Here is a 19,936-nt window from a genome sequence, read left to right on the forward strand (position 1 = left end):
CTGGCTTTTGAACTTTGCGTCGATAACAGTCTGGATGATTCGCTTCCCCTTTGGTCCGGATGACACGATGTTGAATATTTCCAAAAACAATTTGAAATGTGGACTCGTCAGACCACAGAACATTTTTCCACTTTGCATGAGTCCATCTTAGATGATCTCGGGCCCAGAGAAGCCGGCGGCGTTTCTGGATGTTGTTGATAAATGGCTTTTGCTTTGCATAGTAGAGCTTTAACTTGCACTTACAGATGTAGCGACCAACTATATTTAGTGACAGTGGTTTTCTGAAGTGTTCCTGAGCCCATGTGGTGATATCCTTTAGAGATTGATGTCGGTTTTTGATACAGTGCCGTCTGAGGGATCGAAGGTCACGGTCATTCAACGTTGGTTTCCAGCCATGCCGCTTACGTGCAGTGATTTCTCCAGATTCTCTGAACCTTTTGATGATATTATGGACCGTAGATGTTGAAATCCCTACATTTCTTGCAATTGCACTTTGAGAAACGTTGTTCTTAAACTGTTTGACTATTTGCTCACGCAGTTGTGGATAAAGGGGTGTACTTCGCCCCATCCTTTCTTGTGAAAGACTGAGCATTTTTTGGGAAGCTGTTTTTATACCCAATCATGGCACCCACCTGTTCCTAATTAGCCAGCGCACCTGTGGGATGTTCCAAATAAGTGTTTGATGAGCATTCCTCAACTTTATCAGTATTTATTGCCACCTTTCCCAACTTCTTTGTCACGTGTTGCTGGCATCAAATTCTATAGTTAATGATTATTTGCAAAAAAAAAAAAAAGTTTATCAGTTTGAACATCAAATATGTTGTCTTTGTAGCATATTCAACTGAATATGGGTTGAAAATTATTTGCAAATCATTGTATTCCGTTTATATTTACATCTAACACAATTTCCCAACTCATATGGAAACGGGGTTTGTACTTTTAATTCAAAAAAAATATTTAGTTTAGCCAGTTATCAGTCACAGCTGAACAAAAGGCTCTGCGGGGATACATTCAGCACATGCACAACTTTCAGAAGCCATTTGGATTCAAAGTGAAACATATTCAACTAACAAGAAGTCCAGTTTCCTTGGTTTTATCTTTGTGGAGTACCATAACTTGGATACACAGATAAACCCAAACCATGCTCCACCAGAGTTTGGTTTTCTTTTGGTGAGGGTTTTGCCACAAACATACGTTTTGGAATTGTTCAAGCTTGATTTCCTCGGACCAAATAAGACATTTTCACACATGATTTGGAAACTGTGACTGTTTTCTGCAGGCCTGGATCCTTTATTCCCTTTCTATAGTATCTCAATTGTAAACAGTTATTCTTGATTGAATTCTGTAATGCTCGTACTATTTTGTAAGTACGGTATACTACAGTGGTTCTCAAATGGGGGTACGCGTACCCCTGGGGGTACTCGAAGGTATCCCAAGGGGTACGTGAGATTTTTTTTTAAATATTCTAAAAATAGCAACAATTCAAAAATCCTTTATAAATATATTTATTGAATAATACTTCAACAAATTATGAATGTAAGTTCATAAACTCAGTGAAGCACAAGCTCAGGTTTCTCACTAAAATGTCTGTCAAAAAGAACTGTGAAAAGAAATGCAACAATGTTCAGTGTTGACAGCTAGATTTTTTGTGGACATGTTCCATAAATATTGATGTTAAAGATTTATTTTTTTGTGAAGAAATGTTTAGAATTAAGTTCATGAATCCAGATGGATCTCTATTACAATCCCCAAAGAGGGCACTTTAAGTTGATGATTACTTTTATGTGTAGAAATCTTTATTCATAATTGAATCACTTGTTTATTTTTCAACAAGTTTTTAGTTATTTTTATATCTTTTTTTCCAAATAGTTCAAGAAAGACCACTACAAATGAGCAATATTTTGCACTGTTATACAATTTAATAAATCAGAAACTGATGACATAGTGGTGTATTTTACTTTTTTATGTCTTTTTTTCAACCAAAAATGCTTTGCTCTGATTAGGGGGTACTTGAATTAAAAAAATGTTCACAGGGGGTACATCGCTGAAAAAAGGTTGAGAACCACTGGTCTACTATTTTGTGTCCTGGCTACACCACTTTGCTTACACATGTTTGCATGACAAATTTCATTCTGTCATATGTTCTAGAAATGAACGGGACTGGTCATGGAAGGCCAGCCAGAAGATCAAAGCTAACAGCAGCAAAAAGAGAAAAGTCTCTCTTCTTTTTGACCACCTGGAGCCCATTGAACTGGCCGAGCATCTCACCTTCCTGGAGTTTAAATCATTCTGCAGAATATCAGTAAGTGCACATGCACGCGCATATCAACATAAAGACACTTCTTCTATCTATATTTGACATGCTTCTTCGTGAGGCATAAGGTGCATACAGTATTTCCTCCCAAAGGAAATGCCTTGCAGGTTTTGTGCACTTCATTACTGACGCTCTCTGTTCTCACCACCAGTTTGTAGACTATCAGAAATACATACGCAACTGCTGCATGAAGGACATCCCCTTGATGGAACGTTCCATCGCCCTGTGTAACGGTGTCTCCCAGTGGGTTCAGCTGATGGTGCTGAGCAGGCCGACTGCTCAGTTGAGAGCTGAGGTTTTCACCAAGTTCATCCACGTGGCACAGGTGCAGCTTTAATTGCCCTATGGCTGGTCTTAAACCGTGGTTTAAGAATAGCAAAAAGATAAGAAACAGTGTTTTGTTAATTGTAGGCAAACTGCAACAGATACCAATGGTACGTTATTGGTGAATTTATAACATAGAATTAAAAATAGATGTTTTTCAAAAGGATTTGTCTCTCCAGATTTTGAAAACCGCACTGTGCACAATTGCAGATGCATTTTGAGTGTCACACCCAAACAACTACGACCCCAGTATTTAGATTGATAACACTTTTGTAGCAAAGTGTACATTTACTGCACTGCTACTTCACACTATTTGTGTATGGTGCATATACATGTGGTGCTTCTTCAGCATAGAGACATTTTCAACTACTGGCCTGGCATGCATAGAGGGTCGGTCCATACGGCTGAACACGCACTTAGGATTGGGGATAAGTGATCCGCGGCCCTTTTCAGTCATAACATCGTCATCTTAGACTTAGACTTCCTTTATTGTCATTCAAATTTGAACTTTACAATACAGATAAGAATACCATTTTTTTGCATTAGCTCGTTGTAGTGCAGGACAAAAGAGCAATAAGGTGCAGAGTGTTTGCATTTACAAAATATTTCTGTGTCGAAAGAACATTTTCTAATATAGTGTTTCAAGATTTTAGTTCTCCATGCACTTTAATAGGATAAGTGGAATACAATTAATGGATGGATGGAGGAACTGAAAAGTTGAAAACTGACATAGCAGGAGATCAACATTTATCTGTGGAAAAACACAATATTGTTTAAAACAACCCTGTCTATCAATTCAGAGGTAAAACACGGCACACTGATAAAGTTTAACCTATTTTTACTGTAACAATCTACAAGGTTAATATAGTTAGCTTTTCGTTGTTCCCTTCCATTTATCTGCTTTCATTTGTAATTCAAGTTTTCATTACATATATGTGTTGTTGCATTTGAATTTTTTTTATTGCTGATAATAGAGGTAATTATTATTAATATTCATCATCAATAGTGTTATTTCTATTGGTATTTGTATTGCTCCATTTGTAGCGCAATTATGTTAATTGTCATTTCTATGTTATTAATATTTACTTCACAAACAGCTTCTCTGCTATAATTTTTCGTGTCCGGGGGCAGGGTTAATTAAGGGGGAGGAGTATATTTATAGCTAGAATTCACTGAAATTAAAGTATTTCTTATATTTATATATATATTAGGGGTGTGGGAAAAAATTGATTCGAATTCAAATCGCGATTCTCACGTTGCACGATTCAGTATCGATTCTCATTTTTCAAAAATCGATTTTAATTTATAATTTTTATTTTATTTTATTTTTTTATTTTATTTTATTTTTTTTTAATTAATCAATCCAACAAAATAATACAAAGCAATACCATAACAATGCAATCCAATTCCAAAACCAAACCCGACCCAGCAACACTCAGAACAGCAATAAACAGAGCAATTGAGAGGAGACACAAACACGACACAGAACAATCCAAAAGTAGTGAAACAAAAATTGATATCATCAACAACAGTATCAATATTAGTAACAATTTCAACATAGCAGTGATTAAAAATCCCTCATTGACATTATCATTAGACATTTATAAAAAAATAAAAAAATAAAAAGAACAATAGTGTCACAGTGGCTTACACTTGCATCGCATCTCATAAGCTTGACAACACACTGTGTCCAATATTTTCACAAAGATAAAATAGGTCATATTTTTGGTTCATTTAATAGTTAAAACAAATTTACATTATTGCAATCAGTTGATAGAACATTGTCCTTTACAATTATAAAAGGTTTTTACAAAAATCTACTACTCTGCTCGCATGTCAGCAGACTGGGGTAGATCCTGCTGAAATCCTATGTATTGCATGAATAGAGAATTGTTTTGAATGGGAAAAATATCGTTTTTGAATCGAGAATCGCATTGAATCGAAAAAAATCGATGTATAATCGAATCGTGACCCCAAGAATCGATATTGAATCGAATCGTGGGACACCCAAAGATTCGCAGCCCTAATATATATTGTGATATGCGGTCCCAAACCAACCTCCAGAGACAGTTCTGTTTAAAGTTGAAACGCCGCAGCGTTGTTTTATTCAGTCAGTTTTCTAAATAAAAGGTTAACGTAAAGTTCTCCCGATTGGGGCTTCCAATGAAACAAATTGTCACTTTTTCCATGTCTTGATCATGTCTCCTAAATTGCCTGGAACATATAGCAGAGAAACCTCTGATCAGTGCAAAGTTCAATGAATCAAACATCTTACACATTTAGCAGACTAATTTACAAACTATATTTCAGTGGAGCAACACACTTACCGCCCGATGGAAGCAGACCTTTCCCAGCAGGGAGCCAGCCACACAATGAGTCAAACACTGAGGTGCTATTTAACTCAAACACAATGATTACCAACCTGACACAGCTGCCTTGGGGCAGGTGGCCACACATCAGCCTGATTGAGGATAAAATTAGGGATGTACTTGCCTTCAATGACCACACCTAAAGAGTGGCGTAGTTTGACCCCCTGGTGCATGCTTTCACTGTGATGGCTGGCCCTCTGCCCAGTCTCACCTGTTCGGAGGTATTGTGATGCTCCACATATCCCCCCCTAAGCTCCTTGTTGGTAAGAGGAGCTTCCTGTTCCTCATCTTCGTAGCGGCGGGACATTGCGTCGGCGTGGCGGATATCCTTTCCAGGGCGGTGTTCGACGGTGAATTTATAATTTTGCAATTCCAGGAACCAGCGTGTCACCCGAGCGTTGCTGTCCTTATTGGTGGCCATCCATTTGAGGGGGGCGTGGTCGGTCACCAGAGTGAAGCGTCTTCCCCATAGGTAATACCTGAGATGGTGGATGGCCCACTTCACAGCAAGACACTCCTTTTCCACGGTAGAGTAATTTTTCTCGTGCTTTAGCAGTTTTTGGCTAATGAAGGTTACGGGGTGTTCATCGGCGCCAACCAATTGGGCTAGGACGGCCCCGATTCCAGTGCCCGAGGCATCTGTGTGGAGGACGAATGGCTTCGTGAAGTCAGGTGCAACAAGGATGGGTTCCTCACACAGAGCCTGCTTTAACTTCTCGAAGGCCCTTTCCATTTCGGTGGTCCAAGATACTCGGTGGGTTGACCGTTGGCGAGTGAGGTCGTTGCGGGGGGCCGCTATTGTGGCAAAGTCTTTGATAAACTTCTGGTAGTAGCCGATCAGACCTAAGAAGGACTGCACCTGTCTTTTAGTGATGGGGCGGGGCCAATTCCGTATCTTCTCCACCTTCTGGGCTTGGGGTCGCACACACCCACGGCCTATCGTATACCCGAGGTAGTCGGTTTCGGTCCATCCTACCTAACTTCTTGGCGTTCGCTGTTAGACCAGCCTGACGAAGGGCCCTGAGGACAGCCTCCAGGTGTTCTAGATGGTGGGCCCAGGTGGCGCTGTGGACCACGATGTCATCAAGGTAGGCGGCGGCATAGGCTTGGTGAGGACGGAGGATTCGGTCCATCATGCGCTGGAAGGTCGCAGGGGCCCCGTGGATGTCGAAGGGGAGGACAGTGTACTGGAACAAGCCATCTGGAGTTGAGAAGGCCGTCTTGGGTTTGGCTCTCTGGGTCAGGGGTACCTGCCAATAACCTTTTGTCAAGTCCATGGTGCTGACGAAGCGAGCAGGTCCAAGGCGGTCAATCAGCTCATCGGCTCTAGGCATGGGATATGCATCGAAGGTGGATATTTCGTTTAGTTTTCGAAAGTCGTTGCAAAACCTCAAGGAGCCATCTGGTTTAGGGACGATGACGATTGGACTGGACCAAGGGCTGTAGGATTCTTCAATGACGCCTTGGTCAAGCATCTTTTTTACCTCTTCTTTTATCGCTTCCCTCCGCGCTTCTGGGACCCTGTATGGTCGTTGCCTGACCACCTTCCCAGGCGGGGTCTCTATGTCATGTTCTATGACATGGGTGCGCCCGGGCATCTCTGCAAAAATGTCCCTGTAGCGGCCCAAGAGCTCTTGGACATCTTGGACTTGTGTTGGGCCAAGGTCCACGCCTACATTGACGGCGGGTTTCTGGGAAGAGAGGTCCATTAGAAGGGCAGGGCTAGGCAAAGGTGCAGCAGTGTGCCATCTTTTCAATATATTTACATGGTACAGCTGCAAACCTTTCCTCCGGCCGGGTTGCTGTACACGGTAGTTGACGGCCCCCACTCGCTCAGCAATCTCGTACGGGCCGTGCCATTTAGCCAAGAATTTGCACTCTGTCGTCGGGACCAATACAAAGACAAGGTCACCCACCTTAAACTCACAGAGACGGGCACCCTTGTTGTATGTTCGTGCCTGGGCAGCTTGAGCCTTCTCCATATGGTCCCGGACCAGTGGCCATACCCTTCTGGCTCTCTCCTGTAGGTGTCCCACGTGGTCTATAACGTTCTGGTGGGGGGAGGGTTGACTTTCCCAGGCTTGCTTGGCGAGGTCTAGCAGACCCCGTGGATTCCGCCCGTAGAGCAGCTCAAAAGGGGAAAAACCTGTAGAGGCTTGTGGCACTTCACGAATAGCAAACAGTACATAAGGAATTAACCGGTCCCAGTCTTTCCCGTCAATTTCAACCAGTTTCCTTAACATTGTCTTCAAGGTTGAATTAAAGCGTTCCACTAGTCCGTTAGTTTGTGGGTGATAGACGGAGATTCTGATCTGTTTTATCTTAAGCCATTTATACAACGCGGTCATTACACGGGCCATAAAACAGGTACCCTGGTCTGTCAAAACCTCGTCTGCTATTCCAACCCGGCTAAAAAGCATGAGTAGTTCATGGGCAACATTCTTGGCGGTAGCAACACGCAAGGGAATGGCCTCGGGGTATCGAGTTGCATAATCGACAATGACAAGTATATAGCGGTGTCCACGAGACGATTTTGGCAACGGCCCCACAATGTCCATAGCTATCCGTGAAAATGGCGTCTCAATAATAGGAAGGGGTATGAGAGGATTCCGGAGAAGGGGCCGCGGTGCCGCTTTTTGACATTCCGGACATGTGCGACAAAAGTCCTCGACAGCTCGTTTCACCCCAGGCCAATAAAAACGTGCGACCACTCGGTCGTAAGTCTTCTGGGCTCCCAGATGAGCCCCTAATTAGTGGGAGTGAGCGAGGTACAACACCCGGGTGACGTAACTTTTTGGCACTAATAGTTGTTCGACAACTCCCCCCCCCTTAGTTTTTTCACTTCGGTACAACAGACCCGCTTTTACCAAAAAATGAGGAAAAGACACCCCACTCACCCCAGAGACCAGTTGACCGTCTATGGTGGCGATGTTTTGGCGGGCCATTTCTAGGTTCGGGTCAGCCCATTGGGCTGTGGCGTACTCGCTTTGAGGTGGATTCCCCTCGACCGGCATGAGCGGGAACTCAGAGAAGGGGTCTTCACTGGCTGGAGGGGTCTCTCCCCCACTGGCGTCTCTTTCAGATGCTCCACTTCCTGGTGAGGTTCCTCTAGGTGCTCGGAAGGTGGGGTATGCAGTCCGCGGGGTCGAGGCTGCGGGTCGCCGGTCCTGGCGTCTTGTTTGTCGGGGAGGGTGTGGGCGGCGGCGGCCTGGGTTCCAATACCGCTGGAAGAGGTCACAATCCGTGCCTATCAGCAGAGGGACAGGTAGGTTGGGGACCACCCCAGCAGCCACAACGGTGTCTCCCCGGGGGGTCTGGACCCGGATATGGCTGACCGGGTAATGGCGGACATCACCATGGATGCAGGTGACCGGGAAGGTGTCTGAGCCGACAGGACCAGCGTAGTCAGCCCTCACCAAGGTGACGACGCTGCCAGAATCAATCAGGGCATGGGCATCGGTACCTCCCACCCGCACCGGCAGGGAGGCATGGGGTCGGCCGGTGTCCTCGGTGTGCAAGCAAGGTCGGTGGGCACCCGAGCTGGCGGCAGAGGGCATGGAGACGTCTCGGTCCCGCTCCGGACAGGTCCAGGAGATGTGGCCTTCTCGCCCGCAGACATAGCACCTTCTGGGGGGCCGGGCCAACCTTTCCGGTGGGTTACTATCCTTTGGGGCATTACGTGGAGGAGTACGGGGAGGAGATCGTCGGCGCTTACGGCCCATCCTTTCAGCAGGGGTGGGGCGGCTTGGCTCAGCTCTGGTGGTTTGGAGCATCTCGTTGCTAACTTGGTAGTTCTCTAACAGAGCTACCAGAGAATCCAGGGAGGTGGGGCTCACCTGCGCAGCATACTTTCTGGCATCGGGCGGCAAAGCTCGAATACACCGATCAATCACCAATCTTTGGAGCCAGGGTGTCTCCCCGCCACTCATCAGCCATCCCTGGGTAAGACGTAGTAGCTCTGCGAGCTGGGCCCTGGGCGGATGGCTGGCACAGTAGGCCCAGGCGTGGTATCGCTGAGCTCTAGCTGGTAGGCTGTACCCATGGCTTGCTAATATGGCGGCCTTGAGCTTGGGGTAGTCTCGTGCGTCCTCTGCTGGCAGGTCGCGGCAGGCGTGCTGGGCCTCCCCAATGAGGAACGGGGTAATTATTCCTGCCCACTCACCGGGTGGCCATCGCTCCCTGGTAGCAGTGCGCTCAAAGAGCTCCAAATAGGCTTCAACGTCGTCATCGGGGCTTTGTTTGGTGAGGACTCCCCCCGGGGCTCGAACCACTGCTTCGTCTTTGTCGACCTTCTTGAGCATTTCCTTCATCGCATTCTGCAACTCCGCCTGGCTTTGCAGGAGTGCCCTTATTGCTTGCTCCATAATGTGGTTGAGGAGGGTCTTCTATACCCGCATTCTCCACCAATTTGTGATATGCGGTCCCAAACCAACCTCCAGAGACAGTTCTGTTTAAAGTTCAAACGCCGCAGCGTTGTTTTATTCAGTCAGTTTTCTAAATAAAAGGTTAACGTAAAGTTCTCCCGATTGGGGCTTCCAATGAAACAAACAAATTGTCACTTTTTCCATGTCTTGATCATGTCTCCTAAATTGCCTGGAACATATAGCAGAGAAACCTCTGATCAGTGCAAAGTTCAATAAATCACAGCATTCAATGAATCAAACATCTTACACATTTAGCAGACTAATTTACAAACTATATTTCAGTGGAGCAACACACTTACCGCCCGATGGAAGCAGACCTTTCCCAGCAGGGAGCCAGCCACACAATGAGTCAAACACTGAGGTGCTATTTAACTCAAACACAGTGATTACCAACCTGACACAGCTGCCTTGGGGCAGGTGGCCACACATCAGCCTGATTGAGGATACAATTAGGGATGTACTTGCCTTCAATGACCACACCTAAAGAGTGGCGTAGTTTGACCCCCTGGTGCATGCTTTCACTGTGATGGCTGGCCCTCTGCCCAGTCTCACCTGTTCGGAGGTATTGTGATGCTCCACAATATATATATATATATATATATATATATATATATATATATATATATAGCTCAGTAAACAGTAATGAAAACACAGTTGTTCTACTAACTGTACTGTACTTGCTGTACTTACCTTTCACTATTTTAGTAGCTTTTGTTCTGCCATTTGAGTACTGGCGAGATATCTCTGAATTCGGGAACATATCCTACACGGATTTGTTGAAAACATCCGCAAATGAGAACGGAATGTTGCTTGCAAGGTGGCCCATAATACTGCGTTGCCGCCGCCTTGTGCTTCTCTGATCGTTCATGAGTGACTATATCCATTCGGCCACCGTGCTATGGGTTATAGATAAACCAATGGATAACGGAGACATTAGACTTAGACTTAGACTTCCTTTTTATTGTCATTCAAATTTGAACTTTACAGCACAGATAAGAACGAAATTTCGTTACATAAGCTCATGGTAGTGCAGGATAAAAAAGCAATAAGGTGCATATATCAGAGGTGTGGACTCGAGTCACATGACTTGGACTCGAGTCAGACTCGAGTCATGAATTTGATTACTTTAGACTCGACTTGACAAAATGTAAAAAGACTTGCAACTCGACTTAGACTTTAACATCAATGACTTGTGACTTCACTTGGACTTGAGCCTTTTGAATTGACATGACTTGACATGACTTGCTACTTTCCCCAAAACCCAAAGATGAAAAAGTTATTCGGGAGCGCCCCGTATTTTTCATTGTGTACTTGTCTATCAGCGTTGCGTGTGTCAGCTGGTGTGGTCTCAGTACAACAGCCAATCAAATTAGATCTACTTTGTTTTCATCACACAGCATTCATCCAATCAAATTGCAGGACAACCAAGGAAGAAGACATGTCCAAACCACACGCCAGTGAACAAAAAATGATACCTAAAATAATTTTGTTTGGGTATAAAAATTACGAGGTGGTCAACACAAAACGGTTTGCAGTATGCAACACATGCGGTTCGAAAATTACTGATGGAGAAGAAACAACTTCCAACTTCGTCCGGCATTTGAAGTTGCACAAAGAACGGTAAGTTTTGAATGAAAGATAACGTTTATTGGCTAAGTAACGTGACTTTTATTTGCTGTGTAGTTAAATCAGTGAGGCTGTAAACTCACTGCTAACGTTATAACGTTATTGCAAACACGGGAATCTGTTGCAGTTCACTACCTTATTCATACTTTTTGTTCAGTGATTTTTTTCAAGCAGGGTTACGTTAGTCAATATATCACACGTAACGTTAGACGGCGGTCAGCAGCACCGCGTATTTTAGCCACCTAAAAAAAGACAAAAATAGTAAAATAAAGGTCAGTTAAAATGTATACTATATTATGAATATGTGTACCGTTTTAGCTAGCTTTCTGACATACTGTTGGTTGTTTACCTCAGTGGTCCCCAACCACCGGGCCGCGGCCCGGTACTGGTCCGTGGATCGATTGGTATCGGGCCGCACAATAATTTTTCTTTTTTTTTTTCTTTTTTTAATTAAATCAACATAAAAAACACAAGATACACTTACAAGTAGTGCACCAACCCAAAACAACTCTCTCCCCCCTTTTGTTCTGGGCATTGAACATGAAGACTCTTCCTTCACTGTTCCGAGTGGCCATGAGAGTCTTGGCAGTGCCTGCCTCCAGTGCTCCAGTGGAGCGAGTTTTCAGCCATGGTGGCATCATACTACGCCCCCATCATGCACAAATGACTGACAGACTCTTGGCTAATTTGGTCTTTTGCAAATGCAATGCAGCATAGGGCCCTGACATATAAAAAGTACAACTTTTTTGTTATGTTCACGTATATGTCATGTTTTTTCAATGTTAACACTTTTGTACAAATAAGTACATTTGCACTTTATTTTTCAATGTGTTTGTTCTGTAAAGGAATGAGTTAATGTTTAAAATGACTGGTTAATAGTGCTATTATAAAGTGCAATGTCAGCACAATTTTCTTTCCTGCAATTTAAAATGCACTTGTTTTAATAAATAAATACAGCGTTTGAAAAGCATACACAATCTGTGTTAATATATTAGTCTGTGGTTAAAAGGACTTGAAAGGACTCGAAACTCAAAATGCAGGACTTAGGACTTGACTTGAGACTTTCCAGTCTTGACTTTGGACTTGACTCGGGGCTTGCCTGTCTTGACTCGGGACTTGACTCGGACTTGAGGGCAAAGACTTGAGACTTACTTGTGACTTGCAAAACAATGACTTGGTCCCACCTCTGGCATATATACATATATAATAGTCTCATTTTCAGGTGAGAGGACGCTAAAGGTAGTGCCTTTAAGGCACGCCCCCAATATTGTTTGTCCAGCTGGAAATTTTGGATATTACAACTTGCCGTAGTTTTGAAGCAATGCATGATGGGTATCCGGATGTAGTGTGTCAGCGTATTAACGTGCCGGCTGGAATAAACACATGCTGAGAAATAGCTCCGTCCTGCCTACTTTATGGGTTATAGATAAACCTATGGATAACGGAGACATATATAATAGTCTCCTTTTCAGGTGAGAGACGAAGCTAAAGGCAGTGCCTTTAAGGCACGCACCCAATATAGTTGTCCGGCTGGAAATCGGGAGATTTTCGGGAGAATGGTTGTCCCGGGAGATTTTCGGGAGAGGCACATAAATTCAGGAGTCTCCCGGAAAATTCGGGAGGGTTGGCAAGTATGCTGTACAGTATAAACAGTATGCATGATTATAGTATAGTTGCATCCCACAAATAAAAAAGTGACACCACTTGCATGTGTATTCTATTTAACATACATTTAATTACGTTAGCATTCATGCTAGCTTATGATCAAATGCTCATAACCCAAATTACAAGTTAATCTCCCATGAATGCTATGTACATGTAGCCCACCTGTACTCAATGTATTTTGGTAAGGGCTCCTGAGTTCCTTCACTTAACACAAAAGTAATGAACCTATAAATAAATATATTAACCTGCTACTCTCAAGTCACTAGTTACCGTTAAATTACAGTAAATTGTGCAACCACATATAAATGACAACCATGTACATTTTCTGATTAAATTTACTGGGTTAGTAAATTCTTAGAAAAATATTACAAAGTTACATTTGGTAACTTTGATGGTATAACTCATTTAATTGTCCGATAATATCTCATGTAAGTGGGTCCACTCACCGGTCACACACACACACACACACACACACACACACACATACACACACACACACACACACACACACACACACACACACACACACACACACACACACACACACGCACACACACACACACACACACACAGGTCGGCTTATTACTACGGTAATAGTTACTGTTGCAGGCCTGAGCGTTGCTTGGGAACAGTGAGACCCAAAACCTTTGGTTTCGCTTCACTCTGGTTTGAGCCAAACAAAATATTTAAGTGGTACCTGGGTCAATTTTTGTCAAGTGTCAACTTCACCGGTTGTAAGGGTTAGCAGGAAGTGGGGTGGGGGTAAGGGAAGGCCACACGTCTTAAGATTGCATCCCAAAATTAAACGTATTAATGTGTTTTAACTATTTTAAAACGATACCTAATATTATGAACTATGACTTTACTTAAACTTGTGTATTTATAGTATGCCCTGGTTACACCCTCCCCCTTCTAAACGTCTGATGTCCTCATCGGACTTGGACTATGAGACTTAGTAAAGGGTGTAATTAACGTTTACCAACATGTATGGTAACACCTCTGTGTACTATAGTGAGAGGTTGATCCTTTCATCGGCCTGGGTGATCATTGGTCACTTTTACTACAGGTTTAACTGTACGTCTTGGTCTATGTGTTGGTGTTACAACTATATTCTGAGGACTGTCAGGTGTTTTCTTCCTCACTTCAGACATGTTCAGGCTCTGAGTCCGATTCAGGGACAATATCTGGTTCATGTTCGTCTCGTACAGAGTTGTCTTCACCTGGTACAAGCATATCATTTCTTGTTCAATTTCCTTGTGTCAGCATCAAGGTAAGTTCTGTAGGATCTTTGAGGTTGGGCATTTTCAAAGTCATACTCAGATGACAGTTTGCTTTCCATTTGTGCTCTCCTTCATCGATATCTGGTAGTAGCCACTTCTCAAATCGAGGACAGAAAACCACTTGCTACCAGAGAGACAATCCAATGCATTGTCTATGTGTGGCGTGGTATATTGTTCAGGAATGGTACGGCTATAGCGTGTGTGCTAGTCAATGCACATCCTAACGTCACCATTCTTTTTTCTCACAATGATAATTGGAGCCACGTAGTGGCTTCTAGACACCTTGATGATACCTGCCACAAGCAACTTTTGAATGTGGCGATGCACGCCATCGATGTCTGCAGGAGAAATGCAACCGGAACGTTCACAGAATGGACTTGGGTCTGACATGTGAATACTGTGCTCGACTCCCTTCGCTAAACCAACATCAACTTCATCGAGGGAGAAGACAGCTGTTCTTTCATCTAACCTTTGACGTAGCCTTGTCCTCCATGCGTCAAGGAAGTGGCTTATCAAGCATGACAGTACAGTTGGCTTTGAGTACCAGCAGATATTGTTCGGGATCAAGGGCCTTCCCATTTCACAAAGCCTACTCCATCCTCCTCTGGAAATGAGGTGAGGTTCCTGGACTCCATATCAGAACAGAGGCTTTTAATACTAAAAGTATGGGCAGGAATGCCTGGTGTGTCACAACAGAGCTGGGACAATCTCTTTGACAGACAGGCTTTGGCACTTTTGCCGATGATGGCAAATCTGGGCAAATGAGGGCCAAAACAGACATGGTTATTGGAGCTCCAGTCACTTTCTTAGGAAACTCCATGTCTACAACAACATGGCCTACATAAGGGTAGCTAGAGTCACTTAAGCCCCAGATGTCCAGTTTGCTGACAGAATATATTGCAGTGCTTGATAAATACTTTCTGTACCAGGACTCGAAAATAATGCCACACGAGAACCACTGTCCAAAAGTGCATCACACAGGTGCCCATTTACTTTTAATGGCTCAGTGGAAGATGGGCCAATTAAGCCTTCAGGTATTTCTGTAGATTGCAAAGTGTTCATTGCACTCTATCTTATTGTGCAGTAGGGATCTTTTGACACACTTTCAGTTTTGGTAGAAGGTTGCTGGTTTTGGCTTTCTTGAGTGTTTGGAGGATTCTTTGAATAACTTTAGCTTGATTTTCAGGTCTGGTGCATTTGCTTGCCAAGTGACCAGTTTCACCACAGCGGTAGCATAAGCGATTCAGATGACTTGGCTGGTATGTTTATCGCCATTACAGTAGATGGAGCTGTGCTTTCCTTTTAGTTTCTGAGTTAACTTTTTGCTGAAAGGGCTTGACTTGTTTTCTCAGTGCTTGCACCTCTGGATCCAGACTTGTTGCATTTTCAGGCTGCTCTTCCGGAACTTCCACTTCAGGCTGAGTGTGCGTGGCCAGAGCTGCAAACATTTATTTCACTTCTTTTATTTCTGCTCTCAGATTCTGAATTTCTGACTGATTTTTTTCAGCTTGGACCTTGTATTGACAGTGGAGACTGACTGGCTGAGCTTTGTTTTGGAAGACTCATAGTCTTCTTATGTTCTGCTTTCTCTCAGCAGATCAAGAAAGTTTGGAGGATAGGCATATATTTCTCTTAACCTGAACTGCAATATCATTAAGTCAGCATTTACTGCACCTTTGAGTAACTGATCAACCTGCTTTGTCCATGTTATTGGCTGGCAGCCCACCACGCTGTACAACTTTGGCCAGTGCTTGCTCAAGTTGTCTCAGAAAGTCTGACAACTTTTCACCACACTGCTGCTGCATTAATCCGAAGGAGAAATATAGATGATCACCAGATTTTGCATGACCAAAAGCACTTTCTAGAGATTCTAACCACTTTACTGGGCTGGCATCTGGTTCGGAAAGGTGGATCGCTTTGACCAGTTCCAGAGCTGGGCCTTTTAAACTCTCTATTATCCTTCTCCTTTCATCTTTGTCAGAGCCATCACTTCCTTCGACCATCAAGTATGCTTGCTCCAGCCAATGGTCAAATTGTTCCTCTCCAGCCAGAGTAGGCACAGTGCCTGAGAAGACACGCAAGTGGTGATATCCTCCACTCTCAGATGCAGGTTTGTTTGTCTTGTCTAATAAATCAGTGACTGCACGAATAAGCGACTCTGCAGAAGAAGAGGTAGGTTGTGACTTAGCGAACAGTACATCATCAAATGTATTGCCTTGTCATGATCTGTGGTTTGGATCATGTTTTATGTTATTTTCTGTTTAAAGACTCCATAGTTTCTGGTTGCACTTCCTTGTTTGTTTGTTACCTTGACAACCATTAGTGTCACATGTTTCACGTCTTGGACTCACGCACATGTTGCTAATTATGTTCACCTGTCTCTGATTAGTGTCCGGCCGCTCACCTGCTACCCGAGCACTAATCAGAGGCATTATTTAAGTTTGCCTTTGACAGTCAGTCGGCCTGGCATCATTGTTTGCTTCTTGCTCCTGTTACATGAGTACTCGTTGTCTTGAGCCTATGCTAAGTGTTAGCTTCAGGTGCGATCGGCACGTGTTTTCCTTTGACTAGTTTTCTGTTTTTGGTGCTGTTTTAACTTTTCAAGAATAAATCATGTTTTTACCTACACGCCATGTCCGGAGTGGTCCGTCTACATTCCTGGGAGAACGACCCCGCAGCAAGCTGCGACCCCCCCATCGTGACAGAATGACGCCAGCATACAGTTCTTCCGCAACGAACTCCGAGGAGCTGGACATAGGTACGTGGATAGATTTGGAGGCAATGGACTCTCCGCTATTCCCCCTTGGAGCGCCAGGACCTGATGTGGGGTACTAACGGAAAGTTGATCCCAATCAACTCCGTATGGCCCGAGGACATTGCTACACCTCCGCAGTACCGGACGCGTCAGCGAAGACGGAAGCCGCCCAAAAGGGCTTCACTTCGCTGCCAGGATGCGCCACTCCCTCAGACTCCTCCTCCGGTACACAGCACGCCACCTCCTAAGTTTCAAGCTCCGCCCCCAATGACTCAAGCCCCGCCCACGTCACAGACCTGTTCCTTTTGTCCGCCCACACAACTTCAGGTGGGGGACGACGAGGGACATTGTGGACAATTTAAAGGGGAGGAATCTACCCCCCTCCTGACCTCCCTCCACCCACCCCTAAAGAGAGTTCCAGACCACAGGGAGCGTGTCTGGTATCCGCTCCTTGAGGGGGGGGGGGGGGGGCTAGGGCCGGGAGCTGTGATAGGGGGGTGACTCAGCTGCGCCCAGCCAGGCAGCAACCTCCGGCCCGTCCACCACCACCAGTCCATCGCCATGCAAGGCAACAGCCTCCAGCCCGGCCGCCACCACCTGTCTTTCGACCTGCCAGGCCGCAACCTCCGACCCGGCCACCACCACCAGTCTTTCGACCTGCCAGGCCGCAAGCTCCGACCCGGCCACCACCACCAGTCCGTCGGCATGCCAAGCTGCAACCCCCATCTAGGCCACCTCCGCCAAGCTCATGGCTAACCTCAGCCCGGGTGGGCCTGCAGATGCCACCATCATCTCCGGTGAGCCTGCAAACGCCACCAGTTCCTGCACCTCGGCTGACACCAGTTCCTGCACCACGCCAAGCTCCAGTTCCTGCACCATGCCAAATACCAAGTCAAGTACCAAGTCAAGTACCACCACACCAAGACCCACCACACCAAGACCCACCACGCCAAGCTTCGCCTGCTGCTGCGTCCACGCCTGCTTCGTCTGCTGCTGCGTCCACGCCTGCTTCGTCTGCTGCTGCGTCCATGCCTGCTTCGTCTGCTGCTGCGTCCACGCCTGCTTTGTCTGATGCTGCGTCCACGCCTGACTTGTCTGCCGCTGCGTCCACGCCTGACTCGTCTGCCGTTGCGTCCATGCCTGACTCGTCTGCCGCTGCGTCCACGCCTGACTCGTCTTCCGCTGCGTCCACGCCTGACTCGTCTGCCGCTGCATCCACGCCTGACTCGTCTGCTGCTGCGTCCACGCCTGACTCGTCTGCTGCTGCGTCCACACCTGACTCGTCTACTGCTGCGTCCACGCCTGACTCGTCTGTTGCTGCGTCCACGCCTGACTCGTCGTCTCCGTCCACGCCTGACTCGTCGTCTGCTTCCACGCCTGCCTCGTCCGCTGCGCCCACGACGACGCCGACACGCTCACCTCCCGTTCCCGGGTCGCCCGCCTCGCCGCTGCCACTTGACTTGTCCTCGCTGGATTCGGGGACACCCCCCCCCCCCCCCCCCGCCCTCCCATGACTCTTGATCTTGCTTTGTTTTTTGCTTTTTGGACATCTGGAATCTGTCCTTGAGGAGGGGTTTCTGTCATGATCTGTGGTTTGGATCAGGTTTTATGTTATTTTCAGTTTAAAGACGCCATAGTTCCTGGTTTCACTTCCTTGTTTGTTTGTTACCTTGATAACCATTAGTGTCACATGTTTCACGTCTTGGACTCACGCACCTGTTGCTAATTATGTTCACCTGTCTATGATTAGTGTTCGGCCGCTCACCTGCTACCCGAGCACTAATCAGAGGCATTATTTAAGTTTGCCTTTGACAGTCAGTCGGCCTGGCGTCATTGTTTGCTTCTTGCTCCTGTTACGTGAGTACTCCTTGTCTTGAGTCTATGCTAAGTGTTAGTTTCAAGTGCGATCGGCACGTGTTTTCCTTTGACTAGTTTTCTGTTTTTGGTGCTGTTTTGACTTTTCAAGAATAAATCATGTTTTTACCTACACGCCATGTCCGGAGTGGTCCGTCTGCATTCCTGGGAGAACGACCCCGCAGCAAGCTGTGACCCCCCCATCGTGACATGCCTTCTACCTGCAGGAGTGTTCTTAGTTTCATTTTAAAATCATCTTCAGGACTGGTAATATTGGCCATGCCTCTGCAACTTGAGATGGTTAATTTGGGACCAGCTCCGGCACCACTTTTTCTCTACTCTAAAACAGCACTAAGACTTTATCAACAGAATCACTCATTATCTGTCATCTGACTCTGACACATCCAAGGCACTTAATAGTTTGTAAAGCTACTTCAATCACGGCTATAGCTGTGTCTTCCAGGACTACTGTTAGCAGTGCGTAGCTTTGTGCAAGTGCTTCTCCACGGCACCACCTTTTGTCAACTCGTGTGTTGGCCATGTTTTGGGCTAATGAGCTGTAATGAAATTTATGTGAATGTGACTATTTGAACTTTACACGCAGTAGGTAAATTAAATCTATCCCACCGGTGCCTGCATTTATGTAGCCCACCTGTACTCAAAGTGTATTTTGATAAGGGCTACTTCACTTAACTCAAAAGTAGTGAACCTATAAATAAATATTTTAACCTGCTACTCTTAAGTCACTAGTTACCTTTATATTACAGTAAATTGTGCAAACACATATAAATGACAACCATGTAAATTTTATGTTTAAATTTACTGGGTTAGTAAATTCTTAGGAAAATATTACAAAGTTACATTTGGTGATTTTGATGGTATAACACATTCAATTTACCATGAATACCTCATGTAAGTGGGTCCACTCACCAGTCACACACACACACACACACACACATACTCACAGGCCGGCTTATCACTACGGCAATAGTTACTGTTGCAGACCTGAGCTTTGTTTGAGAACAGTGAGACCCAAAGCTTTTGGTCACTTCACTATTGTTTGAGCCAAACAAAATATTTAAGTGGTACAAGGGTCATTTTTCACCGGTTGTAAAGGTTAGCAGGAAGTGGGGTGAGGGAAAGGAAGGACACACGTGTCAAGATTGCATCCCAAAATGGCGACTGGGTCACGTCCAAGCTGGTCCCACCTCCGAAACTCCTCGCGTAACAATACAGAATACTAATTAAAATGTTACTCCTAATGGTCTCTAATGTCTACACAATTTTAGAACCATATTTCTAGCCGAAATAGCCATCGATAATAG

The 19,936-nt window shown here is 45.1% G+C and overlaps 1 protein-coding gene across 2 annotated transcripts in view; it reads left to right on the top strand.

Annotated features, from left to right (window-relative positions):
• LOC133611817 (RAS guanyl-releasing protein 1-like) overlaps positions 1 to 19,936 on the top strand; it is a 79,444-nt gene that overhangs the window by 37,008 nt on the left and 22,500 nt on the right. For both annotated transcript variants that reach the window (XM_061968963.1, XM_061968964.2), the window contains exons 6-7: positions 2,149 to 2,302; positions 2,466 to 2,639. In XM_061968963.1, coding sequence (XP_061824947.1) covers positions 2,149 to 2,302; positions 2,466 to 2,639 — 328 coding nt within the window. The remainder of the gene's footprint in view (positions 1 to 2,148; positions 2,303 to 2,465; positions 2,640 to 19,936) is intronic.

Source organism: Nerophis lumbriciformis, linkage group LG08 (genome assembly GCF_033978685.3).
Source record: "Nerophis lumbriciformis linkage group LG08, RoL_Nlum_v2.1, whole genome shotgun sequence".
NCBI classification, from domain to species: domain Eukaryota; kingdom Metazoa; phylum Chordata; class Actinopteri; order Syngnathiformes; family Syngnathidae; genus Nerophis; species Nerophis lumbriciformis.